Source organism: Mobula hypostoma, chromosome 5 (assembly GCF_963921235.1).
Source record: "Mobula hypostoma chromosome 5, sMobHyp1.1, whole genome shotgun sequence".
Taxonomy (NCBI): Eukaryota; Metazoa; Chordata; class Chondrichthyes; order Myliobatiformes; family Myliobatidae; genus Mobula; species Mobula hypostoma.
The window spans coordinates 27,367,397-27,383,592 of NC_086101.1; the positions used below are offsets into that span (position 1 = coordinate 27,367,397).

General features: G+C 43.7%; 1 protein-coding gene across 1 annotated transcript in view; it reads left to right on the forward strand.

The window, feature by feature from the left end:
• The first annotated feature begins 1,031 nt into the window (after positions 1-1,031).
• Positions 1,032-16,196, forward strand: part of LOC134346709 (complement C4-like) — a 130,318-nt gene continuing 115,153 nt past the window's right edge. Inside the window, exons 1-3 of the mRNA XM_063048264.1 lie at positions 1,032-1,166; positions 2,107-2,299; positions 14,759-14,939. Of these exons, the coding sequence (XP_062904334.1) occupies positions 1,102-1,166; positions 2,107-2,299; positions 14,759-14,939 (439 nt within the window). The 5' untranslated portion in view covers positions 1,032-1,101. The remainder of the gene's footprint in view (positions 1,167-2,106; positions 2,300-14,758; positions 14,940-16,196) is intronic.

Sequence of the window (16,196 nt, forward strand, 5' to 3'; positions counted from 1 at the left end):
ATCAGGAGAGAAAACACACCCTTGTCTAACGCCTCTCTTGATTTTCGTAAACTGACTCACTCCTCCATCTATTCTTACAGCGGTAGTTTGTTCCCAGTACAGATTTCTGATTAGGCGGAGGTCTTTCAAATCTAGATCTAGAGTTTTCTGTAATATTTTAAATAACTTATTGTGCTTCACTTCGCCATTTCTCTTCCCAAACGTTCATCCGCCTATACTATAGCTGTTGACATTTGAGGTCGTAGCTCATCCGCCTTCTCCATCATAAGTTCATTTACTGAACCTGCCGGATCTGCCGTTGGCCTTTGCTCGATTCCTGAGCAGGAACCCTTGCAGTTGCTACCGTTCCTGGTCAGAGCGGCCCTCGGAGCAATGAATGACTAAGGGGTAACTCCACTCTCCCCAAAGCTCTGAAAGTCCCCAGTCAGAGACTCATCACCAGTTGCAGTTTAGAGTCATACCCAGGACCTCCATGAACACTACCTCACTACTTTTTAATTTTTTTTAATTTTTGCACTACTTATTTGCTAACTATGTAATATACAGTATACTTACTGTAATTCACTTTTTTCTCTCTCTCTATTATGTAAGGCACCAACCTACTGCCCTCTACTGTGCATATTATCTTGTTTATTATTTATTGTAATGCCTGCACTGTTCTGTGCACTTTATGCAGTCCTGGGTAGGTCTGTAGTCTAGTGTAGTTTTGTGTTGTTTTACGTAGTTCAGTGTAGTTTTTGTATTGTTCATGTAGCACTATGGTCCTGAAAAACGTTATCTGGTTTTTACTGTGTACTGTACCAGCAGTTATGGTCGAAATGACAATAAAAAGTGACTTGACTTTACCTGACTTGACTTGACTTGACTTGAACAAAATTAATGTAATAGAGTATATGGTAGAATAGACATAGTTTGATAAATTTATTTTGATCTTTGAACTTTGCTGAAACATCCTCTGTCAATAAGTAGCCATAAATCAATATGGCTGAGTGACCAGCTATAAAAGGCAGTGGGAAATAGTCCAGGCGAGCTGTTAGCCTGCTGTGATTACCTCCTTTCCCTGGTGCCACTGTCCACGGACAGTGGGTGCTAGCTATAAACATGAGGTGGTTGGCCGTCCTGGTTTGCCTCTACATGGTCATCCAAGTTACGGAACAAAGTGTATCGTAAGTTAGTTGCCTTCCACCTGTCTCCAATGCACGATGTGTTGTAAAACTGGCTTTACTAATAGTCACAGTGGATAATTTGCGGAGTAATAACAGTGTGCTTGAGGGTGAGCGTATGCGTTTGACTCTGGGTATGAGTCCATGAGTGTGAGTGTTTGTGACTATGTGTGTTTGTGTGTGTGAGTATGCTTCAGTGTGAATTTGCATGTGAGTATGAATGTACGTAGCTGATTCTAGATGTGTGAGAGTGTGTCTGTATGAATATTTATGAACGTGCATGTGTTTGAGTGTGAATGATGTGAAAATGTAGGTTCTCTTTCAGTGTGATTGTGTCTGAGTGTAAATATGCATGAGTGTGCAAATATATGCATCTGAGCCTGAATGTGTTGTGTTTAAGTGTGAATATGTGTGAACATGAATGTTTGTGGATATGTATGTGTGAATGCGGTTTCAATGTGAATGTGTGTGAGAGAGAATGTGTATGTGACTGCAAATGTGTGAATATGTATATCTGAGCATGCTTAAGTGTGAATGTGTGCGGCCAGCAATGCGAACACGTGTCTGTGTGTAAATGTGTTCAAGTATGAACGTTTGTGCATGCATATTTGATTGCGAATATTCATAATCATGTATGTTTGAGTGAGAATGTGAGTGTGAACATTTGTGATCACGTGCATTTGAGCGTGAATATCTGTGATCGTGTGTTTGAATGTGAATATTTGTCATCATGTGTGTTTGAGTCTAAATTTGAGTGTGAGTGTGAATATGTGCATTTAAGTCTGCATGTGCACAGGTGTGAACATATGTGTTTGAGAGAGACTGAGTGGGTCACTGTGAATGTGTTTACTTAAGTCTGAATGTGCGTGTGTTCAAATACGAATGCGTGCACATACATGGGTTATGTGTCTCAATTTCATTCCATTCTGTTTCCTGCCCCCAGCTATATAATCACTGCACCCAACATAATTAACGTTGGGGTGAAGGAGAGCATCACCATACAGCTGGACGGAGTTAGTCACCCTCTGAACGTCCAAGTTTATTTGCTCGATACAATATCACAGAAAAGAATTTCAGAAAACGTGGAGTTCGTTCTATCAGAGGAGAATAATTATCAACAGATTAAAAATATTACTGTAAGTACTGTACCACCACAGTGGCGGAAGATTTAGAATGGCAAATGGCCTACCATTAGTTACTGTAGAATAATGCTTTTCTCGCTATGACAATGCTTCTCTGGAGATGACAAGTGATTAAAATTAGATACTGTTTTGGAAATTTCATTGCTAGTGAAGGCTTTTTGCTGACAGAGGTCTGAATCTATGGTTACATGTCTGTCAGGGTTATGAAATAGCTTGGAGACGTGATATTAGTGATTGAAGTTAGCAACAAAGCTGTATAGATTTAGCAATGGAAAACCATATTCTAAGCAACCACATGGACCATATTATGCTCTCTGTCCATACCAGTCTCTAAGAACATAGAACAGTACAGCTCAAGAACTGGCCTTTTGGCCCATGATGTTATGAGAAACTAATTAAAGAAGCAATTAAATGCCTAACCAAACTAATCCCATTCTGCCTATAAAATGTCCTTATCCCTCCATTTTCTGCACATTCATTTGCCTATCTGAGAGTCCTTAAATGCTTCCATTGTATTTGCCTCCACACTACTCCCGGCAGCGGAACTGGCTCGAAGGGCCGAATGGCCTACTCCTGCACCTATTGTCTATTGTCTAAGCACCCACCACTCTATAAAGTATCTTGTCCTCCTTTGACCTTGCATGGCCCCTGGTGTTAGACATTTTTGTTGTTAAGCTTTTTAACTTTTATGCTGTCTTTGACTTCTTTGACAGCCACGATTGCTTCATTCTCCCTTCAGAATACTTCTTCTTTAGGATGAACCAATCCTGTGCCTTCTGTGTTACTTCCAGAAACTCCAGCCATTGCTTCTCTACCGTCAACCCTGCCCATGACTCCTTCCAATCAGCTTAGCCAGCTCCTCTCCAATGCCTCTGTAATTGCCTTTATTCCACTGTAATACTAATGCATCTGGTTCTAACTACACTCTCTCTGAAACTGCAGGGTGAATTCAATCACTGTTTCTTTAGGGTTCCTTTGCCTTAAGCTCCCTCATCAAACCTAGTTCATTGTACAACACCCAACTGAGAATTGCCTTTTCTCGAGTGAGCTTGACCACAGGCTTCTCTAAAAAGCCACCTTCTAGGCATTCTACAAATTCTTTCTCTTGGAATCCAGCACGAAACAGATTTTCCCAATCTACCTGCATATTGAAATCCCCTGTGACAGGGGTCCCCAACTTTTTTGCACTGTGGACCTGTTTCACATTGACAATATTCTTGCAGACCGACTGACCGGGAGGGGGGTGGGGGTAGGGTTGCCAACGGACAAGAGTAGCAGTCAAATACGTTGTGTTTACCCCGAGAAAGACTACCATGACCATGAAGCCTTGCAAGGGCACCTGTGTGCGCATGCGTGTACCTGCCGATTTTTTTTCTACAAATCGTTTTTGGCGATTCTGTTCGGGGGGTGGTGTTAATCACAACCGGAATATAGGTGATAAGTGACTAACACACTCAATTTCGTTTCTAAAAGGGTTTATCTAATGAATTTAATATTAAACACACAGCGCATATTTTCCTCGCATGAATATAGTGATAAGTCAATTATCAGGGGAGGACAGGGGAGCTTGAAGTAAGTGTTGAACGAATTTCCAGTAGAAGTGGTAGAGACTGGTTCAATGTTATCATTTAAAGAAAAATTGGATAGGTATATGGACAGGAAAGGAATGGAGGGTTAAGGGCTGAGTGCAGGTCGGTGGGACTAGGTGAGAGTAGCGTTCGGTACATAGAAAATAGGTGCAGGAGTAGGCCATTCGGCCCTTCGAGCCTGCACCGCCATTTATTATGATCATGGCTGATCATCCAACTCAGAACCCCGCCCCAGCCTTCCCTCCATACCCCCTGACCCCCGTAGCCACAAGGGCCATATCTAACTCCCTCTTAAATATAGCCAATGAACTGGCCTCAACTGTTTCCTGTGGCAGAGAATTCCACAGATTCACCACTCACTGTGTGAAGAAGTTTTTCCTAATCTCGGTCCTAAAAGGCTTCCCCTCTATCCTCAAACTGTGACCCCTCGTTCTGGACTTTCCCAACATCGGGAACAATCTTCCTGCATCTAGCCTGTCCAATCCCTTTAGGATCTTAATCGTTTCAATCAGATCCCCCCTCAATCTTCTAAATTCCAACGAGTACAAGCCCAGTTCATCCAGTCTTTCTTCATATGAAAGTCCTGTCATCCCAGGAATCAATCTGGTGAACCTTCTTTGTACTCCCTCTATGGCAAGGATGTCTTTCCTCAGATTAGGGGACCAAAACTGCACACAATACTCCAGGTGTGGTCTCACCAAGGCCTTGTACAACTGCAGTAGTACCTCCCTGCTCCTGTACTCGAATCCTCTCGCTATAAATGCCAGCATACCATTCGCCTTTTTCACCGCCTGCTGTACCTGCATGCCCACTTTCAATGACTGGTGTATAATGACACCCAGGTCTCGTTGCACCTCCCCTTTTCCTAATCGGCCACCATTCAGATAATAATCTGTTTTCCTATTTTTGCCACCAAAGTGGATAACTTCACATTTATCCACATTAAATTGCATCTGCCATGAATTTGCCCACTCACCCAACCTATCCAAGTCACCCTGCATCCTCTTAGCATCCTCCTCACTGCTAACACTGCCACCCAGCTTCGTGTCATCCGCAAACTTGGAGATGCTGCATTTAATTCCCTCATCCAAGTCATTAATATATATTGTAAACAACTGGGGTCCCAGCACTGAGCCTTGCGGTACCCCACAAGTCACTGCCTGCCATTCTGAAAAGGTCCCGTTTATTCCCACTCTTTGCTTCCTGTCTGCTAACCAATTCTCCACCCACACCAATACCTTACCCCCAATACCGTGTGCTTTAAGTTTGCACACTAATCTCCTGTGTGGGACCTTGTCAAAAGCCTTTTGAAAATCCAAATATACCACATCCACTGGTTCTCCCCTATCCACTACTAGAACTAGAAGGGCAGAGATGGCCTGTTTCCGTGCTGTAATTGTTATATGGTTATATAAGTCAATAGCATCATAACATTTTAAGTACCGTTTGGATATTAAACACACAGCACATATTTTCCTCGTATGAACATATAAAATCATTGCGACACACCAATATGGCTGAATCAGTGGGAGCCCTGGGATTTCCTTATGTCCAGTCTATTCCACAAATTAGTTTTCATTGCATTCATTGCAGAGATATGTTGGAAATGGAAGCAACATTTTCAGTGCTTTCGTGGCTATCTCAGTATATTCAGCCTTGACCTTGATCCAAAATGCTGGCAGAGATGTTATGTCAAACATACTTTTCAGCCCGCCGTCATTTGCAAGCTCGAGGAGTTGATCTCCTTCCCGCGCTGTCATGGATGACACACGTGTAATGACCTCGCGTTCGTTCAAGCTCAACAGAGCGTGACAGGGGATGAGGAAAGGTGCACCTGACTCATATTGCCAAATCATATCGTTTCCTCGCAGCCCGGTGGCACATGCTTTGTGGCCTGGTGGTTGGGGACCGCTGCCCTATGTCCACCATAGGTTTGCCCTCTTTACATGCCTTTTCCATTTATATTTGTAATTTGTGCCCTATATCTTGGCTACTTTTCTAAGACCTGACTCCCATCATGATTTTTTAAATCTTTGAAGTTTATTAACTTTACCACAAGGATTCTGCATCTTCTAATCTTATGTCATTTCCTTCTAAGGATTTGATTTTTTTTTCACCAACAGCATCTTCCACCCACTTGTCTATACTTTTAATACAATATGTACCTATTGATGTTAAGCTCTCAGCCACGACCTCATTCCTGCCAATTTCTAACTGCAATACAATATCATCTACTTTTCTGTGTGCATTCCAGTATAACTCCTTCAGTGCTCATTCATCACCCTTCTCAATTTTGTCTCTAAATTTTTATCCCTTTCTATGCATTTGCCATTTTATTCATTCTTGAAACTTCCGTGAGCTCTCCTTCTTTTTTACTTTACCCTTACTTTTCGAAGCCCTCCCCCCCAACACCCCAACAACTATTAAGTTTAAAGCTCTATTCACAGACCTCAATATGTGATATGTCAGGACCCTGGTCCCTGCAAGGTTCAGGTGGAGCTCATCCCATCAGAAGAGCTCCCTCCTTCCCCAATACTGGTGGCACTGTTGCACAAATTCAAATCCACTTCTCCCACACCAATATTTGAGGCATACATCTGGCTCTCTAATCTTATTAACCCATTACCAATTTGCACCTGTCTAAGGTAACAAACCAAAATTTACTAATTTGGCTCCAGAATCACCTTCCTTGTTCTTCCTACCTCATTGGTAGCCACATGGACCACGGGAGGTGGATCTTTCCTCTTCCGATCCAAATTTCTCTGCAGTTCTGTTGACATGTCCCAATCCCAGGCACCATGCAGACAGCACAGCCTTTGGTACTCCTGATCCTTGTGACAGAGAACGATGTCTAATCTGCAGACATATTCTAACATAGGAACATCAGGAATGAGAGCAGGAGTTGGCCATCTGGCCCATCAAGCCTGCTCCGCCATTCAATAAGATCATGACTGATCTGGCTATGGACTCATCTCCACATACCTGCCTTTTCCCCGTAACCCTTGATTCCCCTACTAGGCAAAACCATGTTTTAAATATATTTCCTGAGGGAGCCTCCACTGCTTCTTTGGGCAGAGAATTACACAGATTCATCACCCTCTGGAAAAAGCAGTTCCTCCTCATCTCCATCCTAAGTCCACTCCCCCGAATCGTGAGGCTATGTCCCCTAGTTCTAGTCTCATCTACCAGTGGAAACAACTTTCCTCCCTTTCATAATTTTATAGAAACCATAGAATTATTACAGCACAGAAACAGGCCTTTTGGCCCTTCTTGGCTGTGCCGAACCATTTTTCCGTCTAGTCCCACTGACCTGCACCTATAGAAACCATAGAAACATCACAGCACAGAAACGGGCTTGTGTTTCTATATGTTTCTTATGTGTTTCTATCAGATCTCCTCTCATTCTTCTGAATTCCAGCGAGTACAGTCCCAGTCGACTCAATCTCTCCTCATGGTCTAAAACCCCTCATCTCTGGAATCAAGCCGGTGAACCTCCTCTGCACCGCCTCCAAAGTCAGTATATCCTTCGTCAAGTAAGGAGACCAGAACTGCAAGGAGTACTCCAGGTGCGGCCTCACCAGTACCCTGTACAGTTGCAGCATAACCTCCCTCCTCTTAAATTCAATCCCTCTAGCAATGAAGGCTAACATTCCATTTACTTCTTGATAGCCTGCTGCACCTGCAAACCAACCTTTTGTGATTCATGCACAAGTAGTCCCAAGTCCTTCTGCACAGCAAAATGCTGCAATTTTTTTTTACCATTTAAATAATAATCTGCTCTGCCATTTTTCCTTCCAAAGTGGATGACCTTGCATTTACCAGCATTATACTCCATCTGCCAGACCCTTGCCCACTCACTTAATCTATCTACATCTTTCTGCAGACTCTCCACATCCTCTGTACAATTTGCTTTTCCACTCAATTTAGTGTCATCTGCAAACTTAGATACACTACACATGGTCCTCTCTTCCAGATCGTCAGTGTATATCGTGAACAGTTGTGGGCCCAGCACCAACCCCCGCAGTACACCACTCACCACTGATTGCCAACCAAAGTAACACCCATGTATCCCAGCTCTCTGCTTTCTATTAGTTAATCAATCGTCTATCCAAGCTAATGCATCACCCCCAACTCTATGCATCCTTATCTTATAGATTAGTCTTTTTTGCAGCGCCTTATCGAACGCCTTTTTGAAATCCAAGTAAATGACGTCTATCTGTTCCCCTCTATCCACTGCACTTGTTTTATCCTCAAAGAACTCCATTAAGTTTGTCAAACAGGGTGCCTTTGCTGAATCCATGATGCATCTGCTTGATGGATCTGTTTCTTTCCAGATACCTCACTATTTCCTCTTTAGTGATAGGTTCAAGCACTTTCCCAACGACAGATGTTAAGCTAACTGGCCTATAGTTACCTGCCTTTTGCCGACATCCTTTCTTGAACAGTGGCGTGACATTCATCTTCTTCCAATCTGCTGAGACCTGCCCAGGGTCCAGAGAATTTTGCTAAATTTTCACTAAAGCCTCTACTATAACTTCTGTCATTTCTTTCAGTACCCTGGAATGCATTCCATCAGGACCAGGGGACTTATCTATCTTCAGGCCCACAAGTATGCTCCTCGCACTACCTCTTTAGTGATAGCTATTGTATTGAGGTCCTAACCTCCCATCGCATCCATAACATCTCTCTTCGGCATGTTAGAAGAGTCCTCCACCATGAACACCGACACAAAATAGTCATTCAAAGCGTTGGCCCTTTCCTCAATACACAATATCAATTTCCCCTTCCCGTTCACCACGAGGCCTACCTTCACTTCGGCACCATTTTACATAGAAAATAGGTGCAGGAGTAGGCCATTCAGCCCTTCGAGCCTGCACTGCCATTCAGTATGATCATTGCTGATCATCCAACTCAGAACCCTGCACCAGCCTTCCCTCCATACCCCCTGATCCCTTTAGCCACAAGGGCCATATCTAACTCCCTCTTAAATATAGCCAATGAACTGGCCTCAACTGTTTCCTGTGGCAGAGAATTCCACAGATTCACCACTCTCTGTGTGTGGAAGTTTTTCCTAATCTCGGTCCTAAAAGGCTTCCCCTTTATCCTCAAACTGTGACCCCTCGTACTGGACTTCCCCAACATCAGGAACAATCTTCCTGCATCTAGCCTGTCCAATCCCTTTAGGATTTTATAGGTTTCAATCAGATCCCCCCTCAATCTTCTAAATTCCAACAAGTATAAGCCTAGTTCATCCAGTCTTTCATCATATGAAAGTCCTGCCATCCCAGGAATCAGTCTGGTGAACCTTCTTTGTACTCCCTCTATGGCAAGCATGTCTTTCCTCAGATTAGGGGACCAAAACTGCACACAATACTCCAGGTGTGCTCTCACCAAAGCCTTGTACAACTGCAGTAGTACCTCCCTGCTCCTGTACTCAAATCCTCTTGCTATAAATGCCAGCATACCATTCGCCTTTTTCACCGCCTGCTGTACCTGCATGCCCATTTTCATTGACTGTTGTATAATAACACCCACGTCTCGTTGCACCTCCCCTTTCCCTAATTGGCCACCATTCAGATAATAATCTGTTTTCCTGTTTTTGCCACCAAAGTGGATAACTTCACATTTATCCATATTAAATTGCATCTGCCATGAATTTGCCCACTCACCTAACCTATCCAAGTCACCCTGCATCCTCTTAGCATCCTCCTCACAGCTAACACTGCCGCCCAACTTCGTGTCATCCGCAAACTTGGAGATGCTGCATTTAATTCCCTCATCCAAGTCATTAATATATATTGTAAACAACTGGGGTCCCAGCACTGAGCCTTGCGGTACCCCACTAGTCACTGCCTGCCATTCTGAAAAGGTCCCGTTTATTCCCACTCTTTGCTTCCCGTCTGCCAACCAATTCTCTATCCACATCAATACCATACCCCCAATACCGTGTGCTTTAAATTTGCACACTAATCTCCTGTGTGGGACCTTGTCAAAAGCCTTTTGAAAATCCAAATAGACCACATCCACTGGTTCTCCCCTATCCACTCTACTAGTTACATCCTCAAAAAATTCTATGAGATTCGTCAGACATGATTTTCCTTTCACAAATCCATGCTGACTTTGTCTGATGATATCACCGCTTTCCAAATGTGCTGTTATCACATCTTTGATAACTGACTCTAGCAGTTTTCCCACCACCGATGTTAGGCTAACCAGTCTATAATTCCCTGGTTTCTCTCTCCCTCCTTTTTTAAAAAGTGGGGTTACATTAGCCCACTTTTATATTTTCTGCTTTATATAATTATAAAAACTTATACTATCCATTTTTAAATTTTGTGCTAATTGTTTTTGATAAGCTATCTTCCCTTCCTTTATTGCTTGCTTAGCGGTTCTTTGTTGCTTTTTAAAGTTTTCAAAATCTTCCAGCTTCCCGTTACACTGGCAACTTTGTATGCATGAGCTTTTAGTTTGATGCCTTCTTTTATTTCCTGATTTATCTATGGTTGGTTCTCCCCACCCTTCCTGTCCTTGCTTTTAACAGGAATATACTTTCATTGAGCTCTGTGAAAAATCTCTTTGAAAGTCTTCCACTGCTCCTCAACCATATAGCCTGTGTTCCCAGTCTACACTAGCCAAATCCTCCCTCATCCCATTGTAGTCTCCATTGTTTAGGCATAATACACTGGTTTTCCATCAAAATATTGCACCCTCCATTTGTATGAGAACCTCATACAAAGCCTCGACTGCTTGATGCCTTCTATTCTGCCTGTCCTGCCTTCTATTACAACTATATTTCTCTTCTCGTGCCCCCTCTTGAATGGCTCCATGAACCATTGTGTCGCTGTTTGATTGCTCATCCTTCCAATAACCCAGATGCTCATCATCACAGAGGGCAAGTATCTCAGACTTGTCCGGCAAGTTCAAGGGCTCACACTCCTCCCGTACTACCTCTTGGATCCCACTTCCTGCCGCACTCGCAGCCACACTTTCTTGTCCCTGGCTGCAGACCAAATTTCCAGTAGTTAATCTAATGGGTGTGACTGCCTCCTGAAACACAATATCCAGATAACTCTCCCCCACCTTGATGCATCACAGTGTCCAAAGCTCAGATTCCAGGTCATCAACTTTGATCCTGAATTCCTCACGCAGCCAACACTTGCTGCAGATGTCATCACCAAGAACCGTAATGGGGCCACCTGCTCCTAGGTCCTGCAGTTCCAACAAATCTCCTATTTTAGTTATTTATTTATCAGTTTATCTGTCTAAGTATCTATCTATTTATGAGGGGTGATTGATAAGTTCATGGCGTAAGGTAGAAGGAGTCAGTTTGAAAAAACCTAGCACATTTATTTTTCACCCTCCCCTAGTGTTGCCACCATGTCCTTGTGGACCTCCTTGGGTGATGAGCCCTTGAGACCGAGGTAGTGGATGACTGCATGAAGGCCGATGTTGTCCATTTTCTCAGACAGTGCATACTTGCAATTTTCAATTATCTGAAACAGAAATACCACAAAAGTTATTAACTTCAAACTTTCTGCATAATCACTCAAAGAGCTGAACTGCACGTGCATGTAACGAGAGCCGTATAACTCATCCCCTTCTACCTTAAGCCACGAACTTATCCATCACCCCTGCTGTGGACCACTTTCTGGAGGTCCAAGAAGCCAAGAAGGGATCTGTATGCTCCACGACCGCTGGACTAAGTGTGCAAATGTAGGAGGTGATTGTGTTGAAAAATAAATATGCTAAGTTTTCTAAAATTACCCCCCGTATACATATAATTAAAACATCATTAATACCTAAATATTATGACATATGATGAACGAGACTAAGGCTCTGGGCCTACTCCAGCTGCTCCAGGATTTGGGCCTATGGATTCAATTTGTTTCTATTGTTTGCTTGATTTGTGTTTTTTACCCTTTTGCTGCTCATTGTGTGTTAATTAGATTAGATTAGATTAGATTCAATTTTATTGTCATTGTGCCGAGTACAGATACAAAGCCAATGAAATGCATTTAGCATCTGACCAGAAATGCAAAGAATAGTGTTATTTACAAAATGACTGCAAATAAAAAAAGTGCTACAGCACACAAATATAAAAGTACTGAGACAGTACAATACGGATGCAATACTGCTTAGCGCTGTGATGTGAGGTTCAGCAGTGTCACAGCCTCAGGGAAGAAGCTCTTGCTGTGCCTGCTGGTGCAGGAGTGGAGGCTCCTGTAGCGCCTACCAGATGGGAGGAGAGTAAAAAGTCCATGGTTAGGGTGAAATGCATCCCTGATAATGCTTTTCACCCTGGCCAGGCAGCATTTATGGTAGATATTCTCAATGGTTGGCAATTGGGTGCCGATAATCCACTGGGCAGTTTTCACCACACGCTGGAGTGTTTTGCTTTCTCTCTTTGTTTTAAATTGTGTTCTTTTGGATTTCTTGCTTTGAGGCTACCTGTAAGCAGACAAATCTCAAGGCTGTTTAATTTATACCTACTTTGATAGATAAATAACTAGGTAGATATATTGAAAGTACATTTATTATCAAAGTAGGTATAAATTATACAACCTTGAGATTTGCCTGCTTACAGGCAGCCACAAAGCAAGAAACCTGAAAGACAGATAGATACATTCAAAGAACAATTATTTATCTTTATATTTATTTATCTTTTGTAATTTGGTATTGGTTTAGCTATATAAAGCTAACACTATACTGTGTATTATTTGAGGAAGGACATTCTTGCTATTGAGGGAGTGCAGTGTAGGTTCACAAGGTTAATTCCCGGGATGGCGGGACTGTCATATGCTGAAAGATTGGAGCGACTGGGCTTGTGTACTCTGGAATTTAGAAGGCTGAGAGGGGATCTTATTGAAACATATAAGATTATTAAGGGATTGGACACACTGGAGGCAGGAAGCATGTTCCCGCTGATGGGTGAGTCCAGAACCAGAGGCCACAGTTTAAGAATAAGGGGTAGGCCATTTAGAATGGAGTTGAGGAAAAACTTTTTCACCCAGAGAGTGGTGGATGTATGGAATGGTCTGCCCCAGAAGGCTGTGGAGGCCAAGTCTCTGGATGCTTTCAAGAAAGAGATGGATAGAGCTCTTAAAGATAGCGGAATCAAAGGCTATGAGGATAAGGCAGGAACTGGATACTGATTGTGGATGATCAGCCATTATCAGAGTGAATGGCGGTGCTGGCTCAAAGGGCCAAATGGCCTACTCCTGCACCTATTGTCTATTGTCCAGAGTTATATCTTTTATACATATATAATATATACATATAAAAAATGGACATTTGCATTCAAAATTTGAACCCTGCCAACACAGAGTGAAGAAAATCAAATCAAATCAAGTTTAATTGTCATTAAAAACCATACATGAATACAGACGAATGAGACAGCGTTCCTCTGGGGCCAAGGTGCAAAAATATACACGTGCATTGAAAATAACAAGACAGGAAAAAAGAACATAGTCGCATAAGAAAACAAATTTTTAGACCAAGTTCCTGGGCAATGAGTCCCTCAAATTGATGGTTCCCTGCAGTCCAGACTGTAATTCCACTGATCCAGCACTGGAGGGCAGCACCAACAGGAGAGGCCTCCCCCAACCAAGCCTGGATACCATGCTAGAACCAAGACCAAGACTGAGGCCTTGTCCAAGCTACAACCAAGGTGATCCTGCTGCTTCGCTGCATGTCTCTCCACCAAAAAAAAACTTGAGAAAAAAGGCAAGCTTAATGTCTACAAGGTGAGGTAGTAGGTCAATAAATGGAGTTTAATGTGGGGATATGGGAGGTCATGCACAAGAAGAATGAAATGGCAAACTATTAAATGAAGTCTGGGGGATTGAGGTGCTCTAGTGCATGAGTCACAAAAGGCTAGCTGGCATGTTCAGCAAGTACATAAAAAGAAACGTGGTTAGGAGAGTTTTCAAGGGATGTTGATCAAATGCAGTCAAATGGGACTTGCTTATATGGGAATCTTGGTTAGGATGGACCACTTGGGAAAAAGGCCCCATTTCCCTGGTGCACAACTCTATAAGTTTCTGTTTTTGTTTATCTCCCCTCTCATTGTGTGACACCTCTCTGTCCCTTTATTAGGGAGAGAGGTAGAGAGCCCATGGCATGTCAAATTGGCCAGGTGAACAACTGGTTATTCTGGACTGTCGATCATGGTCTTTCTTGGGGGCTTTGCTATCGCTTGCTTGGTGGGTGGTGGGTGCTGATGCTTTTTTTTTTGCTGCAATAAGTTGGTGAGGGGGATGGAGAGGCTTGTGCGTGGGAGGGGGAAAGAAGGGGGCTTTGGAGTTCTTACATTTTCACTGTTGCTCATTCTTTGGGGTACGCTTCTGTTTTTGTGGATGTCTGCGAAGACCAAGAATTTCAAGCTGATTATTGTGTACAGTCTCTGATATTAAATGGAAATATTGAACTATTGAATTTATGCTTTTAAAAAACAATCAGCTTGTATTGTAAAGGGGCTGGAAGTTAACAATTGGCAGCTGTGATACAGTGGTAGAGGGTTGGCGAAGTTATAGGTGGAGTACCATGCACAGTTTTGGCACCCTTTCATACAAATACAGTAGCATTGGAGGTTTTCCAAAGGGGATTCAATGGGTAATGCTTGGACTGAGAGGGGGTGTCCTACCAACAGAAGATGGACAGCCTGTTTCAGTATTCTTTGGAGTTCAGAGGAATGAAGGGTGACCCCATTCACCCAGCTGATGCTGAATGGTGAGGCATGCTTGAGGGGCCGAGTGGCCTACTCATGTTCCTATTTTCTTGTGAGAAACTTCAGGTGACAATTTCAGAGCAGAACATTGTGAATGAGCCAGTATGGCTGATGATCACCATGGTTGTAATCCCACAGGCTCTCCCAAATCTCATCAAAAACCTGTACATTTGGCTCCGTAAGGAAAAGTACGTCTCTCTGGTAGCCGAGTGTCCTGAACTCTTTCCAACCAGGAAAATGACTCCTGTCAAGCTCTGTTCAAGGAAGGGTTATATCTTCATTCAGACGGACAAGCCAATATATACCCCCAACGAGGCTGGTGAGTAGTCCAGTAACATACACACTGCTTTGTGGTGGCCACATCACAAATGTCACGATGTCACAGCTGACATGGGCACTGTCCCATGGCTCCAGAGGCCCGGTTTGATGCCGACACTGGTGTGCTGGTCAAGGGTCTAATCTTAGCGGAGCTGACGGGAATGTGGGACGAACCAAATTGGATTGGAGTAGGATTGGGATAAATGGGTGGTTGATGGTCGATGTGACTCCATGGGGCACAGGGAATGATCTGTGCTCTGTGACCCGTGTATGACCCCCTGCAAGATCTCCTTCTGTGTTGCACGGAGATATGGAAAAGCACCTGCCCCTCCTGCTGTGCGTCACCCTATCAGGATTATCGAGTACTTAGCAGAAAGATCCAGTGGATGTGATATCCAAACCTTGAGCTTTGTCCCTATCCTAAACTCCAACCCATAACCATCCCCAATCACACCACCCACAAAACTGCCAATGTCCAAAGCAAATTGGGAGTAGAACCAGAGAAAGCTGGGTGGATCGGCATTCTATTCCCGCCGGGTATTCAATCCTATTGAACGAACAGCACTGACTGTTGGGCAGTGGGATAACAGGAAATCAATGCACCACCATTGTTTGATAGCCCACTGCTCCCATTCCTTTCTTATGGCTAAGCATTGAAAACTGTAGATGAACTGACACTAACTTGGGCTGCCTCTTCAGCCTCAGCTGTTCATTGTTGCTTCACATAGAATCACACAGGTTAGAAATAGGCCATTTGGCCCATCGATTCTGTGCTGACCATCTACTCTCCTCGCGTTCCCACATCCTACCACCCACCCACACACTCAGGGGAAATCCATGGTGGCCAATTAACTTCTGTCCCGTCCACTAATGAGACGTGGGAGGGAACCGGAGCACAGTGGACAGCCTCACATGGTCGACCCGACACGACAGTGGCAACTTACTGCAGCAACTGAACAGTCTCCAGGATGTGGGGAGGTATCTGCGGTCACAGGGAGAACGTGCAAACTCCATCCAGACTGAAGGAGGTCGGGATCAAACCCAGGTCTCTGGAGCTGAGGGGCAGCAGCACTAACCGCTGCACCACTGAGTCGCTCTCTCGTTCAGCCTGGCGGAAAATCTTGGGCATTCCCTCCTTTTATTGTCGCCCAGGAGATGGGTGAAAGTTCCCTGGAGTGAAATACCCTGATGCTGTCCGGCTGGTTATCAGCTGGTTAACTGATAGCCCAAGTACCACACTAAATCCATGTCCATTATT